General features: G+C 26.4%; 1 protein-coding gene across 3 annotated transcripts in view; it reads left to right on the forward strand.

The window, feature by feature from the left end:
* The first annotated feature begins 4,716 nt into the window (after nt 1-4,716).
* The window catches only part of LOC100202535 (calcineurin-binding protein cabin-1), a 114,728-nt gene continuing 107,167 nt past the window's right edge, over nt 4,717-12,277 (forward strand). For 2 of the 3 annotated variants that reach the window (XM_065791089.1, XM_065791090.1), the window contains exons 1-4: nt 4,735-4,822; nt 4,934-5,017; nt 10,343-10,456; nt 10,536-10,673. In XM_065791089.1, the coding sequence (XP_065647161.1) occupies nt 4,820-4,822; nt 4,934-5,017; nt 10,343-10,456; nt 10,536-10,673 (339 nt within the window). In that variant the 5' untranslated portion in view covers nt 4,735-4,819. Of the gene's footprint in view, nt 4,823-4,933; nt 5,018-10,342; nt 10,457-10,535; nt 10,674-12,277 lie in introns of all 3 variants that reach the window. The other variant, XM_065791088.1, reaches the window with a different exon arrangement.

Consider the following 12,277-nt stretch of genomic DNA (forward strand, 5'->3'; position numbering starts at 1 on the left):
GGGAAAGCTAAAAACAAAAACAAAATATTCATGACAACTAACAAATAGCTATTTAACATAAAGAACTACTACTTGTAGGCTTACCAAGTTTCTAGTTATTATATTAAAAAAAATTCTTATGGAAGGCACAACCCATTTAAAGCATTTATTATCTTAGTTAAGATTAATTGCAAAATTTCTTACTTCTATTAACTCAATCTCTTGTTTAGTTTTAATATATATTTTTTATTATTCCCTTTCTTAACATAATTCAGGTCACTTTTTTTCTCTGCAAGTTCCATACATGCTGTAATCTCGTTTTCCATTATTAAAATAGCTTTTTTTGCAATCTTTATTTTTTAGATTTAACTTTTCGATGTCAGTTGTGATATGCATTGCTTATTGTTCTTGCTCTATTTTCACTATCTTCTTATTAGCATTATCCAACTCAACTATATATTTTTGATGGGCTGATCGAAAAGCTTTGATGGGCTGATTGAAAATTAATGGTGCTGTGATTTGAACTGTGTGCAGTTTTAAATCATTGGCAATCAGATAGTCCTTTATGATTTTCTGGGAGATAATACTTGAAGGTATCATGATTGTTTTAAAAAGTTGTTTATGCTAATACACAGCAGCCTGGCCATGACTAAGTGTTAAAATTAATGACAAAATACAATTTGATGTAACTACTGACACAAGCCCACTGAAAATAAAAATCATCAAAATATACTTTGGATGAATAAACTTAAAAGATTCTTGCTTTATAGCTTTAACTTTGTTATCTATAAAATTTTTAAACTGAGATAACATGAAGTTTTAACTCTTTTAACTCATGAAGTACTTAAGTAAAGTTTTTAAACAATCAACCAATTTTTGTTTTGTCAACTCCATCAAGATATTAGGGTCAAAGATACTAGATGCTCTTATCAATGAATAATTTCAATGGAGATTTGTTGTAAAAGCTTTTCACCAATGAAACAACAAATTTCTTGACCACTGTAAAGAATCCTTTGCTTTGGAACAATATCATCAAATTATTCTTTTTCAGATGATATAGTTCTTCAGAAACAGAATTTCCTACATTAAGCTTTTCACCAGGTAACAGATTCAAAGGGTCAACAGATTCAACAGGTCAAAGAAAGATCCAGATCTATCAACATTTTCCAGCTTCTGCATTTTTCAAAGACATCTAGTTTTGCAATAACTTCAAGCAACTTTTTCTATTATTTCCTTTATATCAAAGTATAAAAATGCACCATTGGACAGTCTGTCTGGTATTTGTTCAGAAAAGGTTCAACTAAATTTGCACTATAAGCAAAAAAATGTAACTTGGGAAGCATTAAGTGATCTTAAAATGCCTTTTTTAATGTCTCATAGCTTTTACATTCTGGTTGTTTGGATTTAGGTAAGGCATTCCAGAAAAATTTTTTTTTTAAACTTTTCCACACTTTGATTAACCTGTTAACCATCTTATTGCTTTCAACCCATCTAAAATGTTAATAAAATATCATCTAGAAACATTTTAAATCATATCTAGTCATATTGGTTCTCTTGTCAATACTTTTGTATCAGTCAGCGAGTCAGATGTTTCACAATGAATATCATCTGTCTTACTATAATAGTCAGTAACTAAATATCATGTAAAAACTTGATTGTCTTAATCATGTGAATTCATGTTTTGAATGGATGCTAGTATATTAGAAGCAGTTACCTTATTGAGTTAAGAGGATAGATAAAAGAACCCAGAATGGAGTTATAGTCTTCTCTCATTGCAGGACTATCATGTAAAATATAAAAGGCAGCATTCAAAACTTTTTTCAGATTTCATTCTGTGACAGCCTCTCAAGTCTTTAAACTGCCATGGGCAATATGCACACTGCAAGTTCCGATGTTAATTTTCAGTCAAACTTGTACTGAATTCATCAAAAATTTTAGAATGACATTTGGACCATACACTGATATTTGGTAAAGCTTTGTTATTTTCAAATTTTTAACAATATCCTTGAAATGAGTCAATAAGTCTTGGTGTGTTGTATAACTTAAGAAACTTGATCCAAAATAACGGACATTTACACGATTTTTATTAACATCCCAGAATCTAATATAAATATCCATTTCAGAAGTTTGAGTGACCTGATTTACCCTCTCATCAAAAGAATAGACATGGATGTCTGACAGTTTTGAAGTTTCTAACAAAACTGATTTAAAATAAAGAGCTAAACCATGATTAAACTTGGATGTAGTTTTGCTTTTACACATCTGAAATTGTGAAGTTACAGTACTGTCCGGAAACATAGTTGTAAAAACATGGCTTAAGTCATCATTTGAACATAGAGAAAAACCATTATCTACATTTTTACTAAATATAAATTAAACAACTAAACAGCAATTTTAAAATTTTTTTCTCCAGTTTTTCCAGCATGTTTATCAAAAACAGTCTTTTTACCAGTTTTTCTAGCAGAGTGGACACCTTGAAACAAAAATTTATTTTTCAACAAATATTTTTGCTTTATTTCATTTTCTACTTTTTAGTCTTTACAATGAGTAATGGTATTTAACAATTCAAATTAATTTTATGTAGCATTATTATGTTGCAATACTATTAAACAGTGTTCAGACTACAAGAAATAAGAGAAAGAGGTGTGATTAAGTTCCCAAGTAGCAAGCAACATTAGTGCAATATTAGTAATATATATATATATATATATATATATATATATATATATATATATATATATATATATATATATATATATATAACATCTAAAAAAGAAAACATCTAAAATAAAAGAGACATTAAAACAAAAAAAAACCTAATTTTTAAATCAACACATAAAAATCTATAAACTAAATCGACTGCCGTTGAAACAAATCGATTCAACAGCAGACTAAATAAATCAGTATTAAAACAAACAGTTTATAGCCAGTTTGAAACACTAATTTTATATAAATTTCAGGATTAAATGAGTTGATGTAAAATTACCCTTTTATCCAAAACATAAACTCGTAAATAATATGTACGACTTATTTTTTACGACCTAAAATTTGAACAACGCAGAAAACAATACTAAATGGGAATTTTTAAGTTTGTATAAATATATACTTTTTGAATTCTCACCATAACCTCAAAAAAAGGTAATTTATTGTCAATATCAAATTACCTCTTGATAAAAGATAAGGTTTGCTTAAACTTACTTTCGACATTAAACACTAACTTATAGTAAACGGGTTAAAGTATCTTGTAAGGTTCATTTTTTTCCGTAATTTAGCTACTTCACCGTTGGTAATATTTAACCTTTATATTAATACATTTTTTTATTAGCTAACGACAACAATAACAACAACAACAAAATTATAGCGAAAATAGCAATTAAAAAGATTTCGGCAAAGTGTTCTTCTAAATCTGCGTAGCACATGCTTATTTATTTATGCTTATTTGTTAAAATATATTGGGTTACAATTATTGTCTTATAAAGGATTCCTTATTTTTTTAATTTTAAATATTGTCTGGAACGCTCTAAATTCGGAAAAAGTTTTTCCGTATTTAAAGTCTGCGAGGCAATACTGAAAAATTATGCATATATATAAATATATATCTATATATATATATATATATATATATATATATATATATATATATATATATATATATATATATATATATATATATATATATATATATATATATATATATATATATATATATATATATATATATATATATATATATATATATATATATATATAAATATATATCTATATATATATATATATATATATATATATATATATATATATATATATATATATATATATATATATATATATATCTATATATATATATATATCTATATATATATATATATATATATATATATATATATATATATATATATATATATATATATATTTATATATATATATATATATATATATAAATATATATATAAATATATATATATATAAATATATATATATATATATATATAAATATATAAATATACATATATATATATACATATATATATATATATATATATATATATATATATAAATATATATATATATATAATATTATTATAATAAATATATATAATAGTTATTATTATTGTATTATATTTTTTATATATTATATGATATATAATATATATCATATAATATATAAAAATTATAATGCAATAATAATAACTAATATATATATTTATTATAATAATAATAATAATTATAATTATAATTATATATATATATATATTTATATTTATATTATATATATATATAAATATAATAATAATTAATTTTTTTATATACTATTTAATATATATTTTATATATATATATATTTTTTTTCGAATATAAAGCATAAAATAACAGCTGCGTACAAACTAAATTTATTCTTCGTAATATTTCGATCTGCTTTTGCACAGATTGTCATCAGATGTAAAACATAATACGTATTATATTTTACGTCTGATGACGTTAAATTTACGTCTGATAACGTTGATTTGCTTTTGTGATTTTGATGTGCAAAAGCAGATCGAAATATTACAAAGAATAAATTTAGTTTGTACGCAGCTGTTATTTTATGCTTTATATTCAAAAGTATGTATATATATTCACATACAACAAGATATGACATTGAAATATATATATATATATATATATATATATATATATATATATATATATATATATATATATAAATATATATATATATATATATATATATATATATATATATATATATATTATATCATACTAGTTGTTCTTAACAATATATCAAAACTAGTTGCAGAGTTAAGCTTATTTTAGCAGAAAAAATCTATAAATTGACTGGAATCATGGTAAACTATGTTTTTTATTGTTGTTGATCATGTTGATTGATTTATCTAATTGATGCTTAATCTAATTGATAAATAAAAATATATTCCCTCAAAAAACTTTTGTTTTATAAGTTATCCTTTGGTGCTTTAAACGCTTTGTCAACTGCAGAAGATAGTAGTGTGGGTATTTTTTATGAGGTCAGACAGGAGGAACAGGTATATTTCATTTTATTACAGCTTAAAAGTTTGTTGCAAAGTATTTTTTAGATTGATTCTATTATAAACTTACTGATTTATTTTCAGGCAGATTTTTTTTGATTTACTATGAGGCATTAATTGATTTATTCATTATTCATTTCTGTATAAAAAAGGAACGAAATTTAAATAGCTAAAGTTAACTTTTCAAAAATTATAGTATACATAATAGTTTTAGTGCTGTTGCAACTTTAATGTGCAGAAAAATGTATATATACTCATACTTAGTTAAAGAGCAAAAAAGTGGTTGACAGAATACTGTAATTTCTCAGAAAAACATGAAGAAGAAAAATACTATATAAGTAAAGTTTTTTGAGCATGAAGGAAAAGTAATATTAAATGAATGCAACTTGAGATTGAGTTTTAGTTGATGGAACTTGTGATGTTAGCTTGCTCGAACAGCTGTTTTGGTAGTATTTATAGAAAAGAGATGCAATCATACAACAATATGATAGATTTTCCAGTTTTGCAACTCTAGAAATAAAAAGCCTTTATTAGAGGAATTTGTCTAAATATGACAGCAGTATTATATACAAGGACAAATAAATGGTTTATAGAAATCAAAAATAGAATTACAATTAAGAAAATTGAGCATAATATAAAGAGCAACCTTTGCAATAAAACTTTTGCAATGGATCATTTAAATAATTTCTATAATAGGTCAGTAGTAAATGATAATCAACAGTGTTTCCATTCTTCTATAAAAGAGTATTAACATATTGTTAGAGTATTGCCATAATAATTAGCAGTAAACAACTGAGTTTAGTTTAGGTTAAATCCACCAATCACTGCAAGTTCTAAGCTGTCATAGAAGAAACACCAGATTCAAGGTGCCTATTTTAAGCTATCAAAAAATGAAGACTTTTTGTCAAAACTGATGCATATGATTGTGTTCTAAGCAAAAAACTTTAGTGGCAGAATCATCAAAAAGATCATTAATATAGATGAGGAGCAACTTAGGAGCAACTTATATGCTAGACTTAATCAAAAAATCTTTGATTTCAAGAGCAATATCCTTTGCCTCACTGCTTCATCTAATGCACAATAGATCCTTTCTGTTGTAATGATTAATAAGTCAGTAGTAGACTTCTTCTATAAAACGAGAATGTTGTTTTTTGGGATTGCAAAAATAGGTCTGGTGTGGTGAATTTATAAAAGATAAAATTTAACAGATAAAAAGTTACTTTAAAGACTACAAATGCTATCCATTTATTTATTAACAACTTTATCTATTTAATAAAAACTTTGACAAAAATCTAAAAAGTTTTTTATCGCTTATAAAAAGTATTTTATAATTTCTTACTGTAATAGAAAGCAGGAAGTTTAAGAATTATTACAGCAAATAAAGGTTTCAAATTAAAAGTGTTTTTATAATTACTGTTTTCAGCAAAACATTTAATTGTGCATTATATTTTTTTACTTTGCTCCAATTGAGACAAATTTATATAGTTCATTACAATTAATATATAAAATGTATAATTTATTACATAATATTGAATGCAATAAATTAGTGCGTAATAACTTAATTTTCTTTTAATTCTTTAAACTCTTGATTATTTTTTTTTTTTGCAACAACTGTGTTTTTAAAAAAGCATTGCAGTTTATTATGCAGATATTGATTTATTTTTAAAATGACTCTTTCTTCCTAGTTACAACTTTGCGAACTTGACCATATTGTCTTTAATACTATAGTGATCTATAGTGATATTACACATTATATCACACCAAGGTTTTTAGAAAAAAATCTCTCTGCACTGTACATCTGCGTTTAAAAAGAATAAAAAAATTTTCCTTGTTTTTTTTTTAATTCTACTATAACTTTGTATTATAATTATGTAATATTTATATTCACATTTATAATATTAAAATTCTTTTTTTTTTTCTTTTTCTTTTTAAACATCTTTGCTTCCAGCAAGCTGCAAGCAACCACTAATTAAAGTTGGAAGTTACTGGAAGAGAAAAGATGAAGATTGTAGAGCAAGATAAAGATTGACAGATGACTTAAAGAATTGCAAATTATATGAATCAGGAAAGCAAGATAAAGGAAGCGAATTCCAAAGAACTGATGTTTGAGGATAAAAACTAGACTAATAAGGGTTTTTGGAGCACTTAGGAACAGTCAAAGAAAAAGGTTGAGGCTTAATTGAATGATAAGTAACACGAGAATAAATTTTAATAGATGGCACAAGAGATGCTAGCTCTTTAGAGCAGTGCCCATTGTAGTATTTGTAGAAAATAGAAAGAGAAGCAACATTACAACAATGATAATGGTTGGAGGTTGGCTGCAAGAGCAGGTCCAACTATGTTTACAATGAGTTTTTGCACCTTGTCTAAAAGAGAAAGGGCATCATTAGAAGAACCGCCCCAGATATGGCAACAGTATTCCATACAAGGCTGGATTTGAGATTTATAGAAATAAAGAATAGAATCCGAAGTAAGAGCTGTGTCGAGCTCGATAAAGAGATGCAACCTTAGCAGATGCTAATTATGCAATGGATTTGATATATGGTTTCCAAGAAAGATCGGAAGTAAGAGTTAATCCTAGAAGATGAAGAGTGGATGACTCATCGGGTACATTACTGTTCATAAATATAGAAAGATCTAAATTATTGCGATAACGATTGGCTGAAAAAAATTGGGTTTTATCTGTATTAAAGTTTACCAGCCACTGTGAGCCCCATACTGTAGCAGAAGTGAGATCCTTTTCAAGCTCAAATGCCCCCTCCAAGCAATCAGAGAGTGTTGGCTTCTTATCACAACAAGAATAAATGTTCGTATCATCAGCAAACAAAGCCACCTTAGATGTAAGAATATCTGGAAGATCGTTAATGTAAATTAAAAAGAGTATAGGGCTAAGGATAGATTTTTGAGGAACACCTGAAGTTACAGAATAAGAAGAAGAGTGCTGTCCATCGAGGACAACTTTTATACTATGATTGGAAAGGAAGGATTTAACAATCTTAAAGATGTTACCAGATACACCATAAGAAGAAAGCTTATGGAGAAGACCAGCATGCCAAACTTTATCAAAAGCTTTTGAAATGACAAGAGCGATGCCCTTAACCTCTCAACTTTTATCTAATGCACGATAAAACCTATCAGTTATTACTGTTAACAAATCAGCTGTAGAATGAGAAGATCGAAATCCATATTTATGGACAGAAAGTTATTAGATTCAAGATGAGAAATTAAGTGTTTTTTAATTAAAGATTTAAAAACCTTGCTTATGTTAAGAAGAAGGCTAATGGGACGGTAGTTAGACAAATCAGATCGCTCTCCAGAATTTTTAAAAATAGGGATAATGGATGCGCTTTCAAAGACAGCTCCCTGGTAGGAAAATTAAGAGTGGACAGTGTTTAAAATTAGCCCTTGGTCTTTACTTTGGTCAGATTTACTTGGTCAATTCTTTTTTTACACATTGTTAGTTTTTATCTTTTTTTCAAATACAAACCTTGAAAGAAGTTAGAGATATTTTCATTTAAAGTGCATAATATAGAAAGGAATTTTAAAAAGTTATATTAGATGAATAATCTAACAAAGAGGTCCTCAGTTGTCTTAAAGACTATAAAGCTTTCTAAAAACTATAATTACAAATACCTTTTATTTGTTTTTATTTATATTCTTAGTTGTTTGTAATTACAAATGAGTCACTTTTTAAAGAAGAGTTTTTGTTTAGGATCATCACAATCACCCTAATACAGGTATCATGCAACCCAGTACTACTTTCCCTATGCCCTGATTTGATATTCCCCTGCCCTAGGCTTTTGGTGTCTTGATAAAAATACTCATCTTGGGCAGATGTTAACTGTATCTATAATATATTAGGTATTATTAAATAAAAACAAACAAAAAAAAAGCTTCTTACATTTGCAAAAGGACCCTTAAACTTTTTAATGGCCCCCTAAATTTGTTGGCCCCCGAATTAGGTTGTGTTGGGGAGCCTAGCCACGGCTCTGCCTCATAAAAATAAATTTTTGAAATTTACAAAAAAAAACTCTTTCTGAGGAAGACTTGAATACATATCACTATCACCCACACCTCAAAAGGAGAGCGTAAATACATACGCAGCACTATGAGAAATTATTGATGACATAACAAATCAAAATCAAAATTTTGGACAAGTTATTTAACGAAAAGTTCTGGTCAAGTTTAAGAAAAAATTTGGTCAAGTGAAAAAATGAGATTTTGATTAACAAATTTCTAACATCCAATGCATGGGCTTTTGCTCTTGACATATCTAAAGCTTTTAATAAGGGTTGGCATGCTGGTCTTATCTATAAGCCTGCTTCATATGGTGTATCTGGGACAGTTTTTGAGATTATCAAATCATTTCTTTCTAACCACTTTATTAAAGTTATCCTCGAAGGTCAACACTCATCTTCATTTCCAATAACTTCTGGGGTACCTCAACGTTCTATCTTTAGTGCAGTTTTGTTTCTTATCCATATTAATTTTCTTCCTGACAAAGTGGCTCTATTTGATGACTCAACTTTATACTCCTGTCTTGACAAATAGTCAAATCTTTTCGATTGCTTAGAACAGAAAGCTGATCTTGAAGTGGCTTGTGAATTTTAAATCTGATAAAGAGATTGTAAACCTAATTAAAGCTGCTTTATCTACTAAGCTTGAGTCTCTCTCTCATCCTTGTTAAGTAGCGTCTCTTTCTCTTTTCTACAAATACTATAATGCTCACTACTCAAAGAAGCTATTATATCTAATTCAACAAAACTCATTCTTGCATGACTCATCATTCAACAAAGTCACATTCTTTTACTGTCTCTGTCTCTGTATGCTTGAAAAACTTTTAATCATCTAGTCCCCCCTCCCCTCGCACTTTAGAACCTCTTAGAACTCTCTACCATCTTTATGTTTTCCTGAATCATACTTCCTACAACTTTTTAAATAATCTATCAACCGTTTTCTTGCTCTTTAACTTTATTTTTTTTAAAGTAACTTTATTGTGGTTGCTTGCAGCCTTGTTTGAATTGAATTAAAATTATTTATAAAAAAAAAATCATTAACAAATTTAAAAAAAAATCAAAAACTAATAAATGGTGGGTAAAATGATCATGTAAATCATACCTTTAACATAAAACATACTTTCAATTTATTAACAAACATTGTTGATACATTGTGATAACATTGTGATAACAGTTATGTATACTTTGTTTTTATTTGCAGCATCTGAAACAAACATTTCAAATATTTTACAAATAGTTTTAAAATGTTTTTCTTTTTATAAAAATGTTAGTAAAAAGATAATATTACTTGTTTTTTTAATAACAGGAAGCAGAAGCTCTGGAAATGTACAATGAAGCATTAAGACTATATTGTAACGAAGAGTTCAGCCCTGCAGAAAAACTTTTCTCAAATGTTTTGCAAACTGATCTTATAATTCAGGTTCAATTTCAATATAAGTTATTGAAGAAAGTTTTGTATTTTTATTTCATTGGTAAAAAAAAAAAAATTATTGTTTTAGGCTCCTGAATCAATAGCAAATGGAGAAAATTTGGTTAACAGTCCAGCTTTGTTTTTAAAGTACAATGTTTTGAAAAATTTAGCTCGTATTTACGAGAAACTTCAGGACAATGAAAAAGCATTAGACTTTTATTTAAATGTAAATAATATTCTTTATTTTATTTCAATATTTAGCAATTATATTATTATTTATAAATATGTTTCAATTTAAAGGGTTACTCTAACAACAACATAAATCCTTCATGGTTTTTGTTATGAGTTGAAAATATTTTTTAGTGATTGTTTAATTAATTTTAGCGATTGCTCAGTGAGAAATAAATGAAGGCATCATCCGTCTTCACCATTTGAAATTTAATGCCGAAAATAATGCTTTGAATAAATACTAAATGAAATAATTTTAAAAAAACTGGTAACAAAGGCCACATTTCATAAGAAATAAACAAAAAAGTTTTGTTGCAATTTAAAACTAAACGCTTTTGTTTTTTTGGCGAGCACTTTCTTATGCACTCGCCAAATTTTTGAGGGAGTGTGGGCGAGTGTGAAAAGATTTCAGCGCGAAAACGCTGGCTAAACAGAGAAGACTGATATATATATATATATATATATATATATATATATATATATATATATATATATATATATATATATACAGGGGCTATTCTTAGAAAAATATTTGGGCAGCGATACCCCCAGTCCCAGAGAAATTTAGTGGAAATATTGCCGAAAATCAGCGTTCTTTCACAAAAAAAAATTATATTTGCTTTTAACACAGCTTTTAACATGTCTTAAAAATTTAAAAATGCTCAGAAAAAACTTATCTAAACTTAACTAAAAACTACTTTATTTTAAAAAAGAAAAGAAATTTTAACAAAAAAGAGAAGAAAAAAAACTTAACGAAAACCAAAACACAAAAAACAGAAATAAAACTCAATTAAAATGATAAGTTTATTTAAATCATGTTTTTAATTACGTTTGGAATAATGAACTTTGAATTTTTTATCTTTACTAATGTTTATATAATATAGGAAACTCTTAAAATAAGAGAACAATTTACTTCTAAGGATTGTTCAAAAAATATTGGGACTTTACCTCAATTATAGTGTTATTTTTACTAATTTAAAAAAGGAAGTTTCCATGTAAATGCACAATAGTAAATAATTATGAATTTTATGCGTAAAAACCATTTCATGCTTTGTTTAAACATTTATATATTGTTTTTTTTGATTTTAATTTGTTACAAAAGATTAACAATTATCATAAAATGTTATTCATTAGTCTTAATATCTTAATAGTCTTAATATCAAAAATTATTAGCATTGTTTTGATACTTCATTAAAAGGTGTTTCAATAATATAAAACCTTCATAGTTTTTTATTCAACTAATTTTTTTTTATCTTTTTGGGTGTATTAGCTTTAATAATTCTTATATAAAGTTTATGAAAAAGATTTTTGTTGTCTAAGAAACTCATCATTTATAATAATAGAATAATTATATATATATATATATATATATATATATATATATATATATATATATATATATATATATATATATATACAACCCGTAGATGTCGTCCGAAAGTTTTTTCCATATTTTGTTGACAAAAAGTAAAAATTAAAATGCAAGACCGCAATTATTTTTTTTTATTAATTGATAGACTGCCTGCCCCAACCAAACCCTCAGTCGATGTAGCAACTCTCCCTTGCGGGTCAGGCTAAAAGATAGTAGATGTAGCAGTACTC

This window comes from Hydra vulgaris, chromosome 02 (assembly GCF_038396675.1).
Source record: "Hydra vulgaris chromosome 02, alternate assembly HydraT2T_AEP".
Lineage (NCBI taxonomy): Eukaryota > Metazoa > Cnidaria > Hydrozoa > Anthoathecata > Hydridae > Hydra > Hydra vulgaris.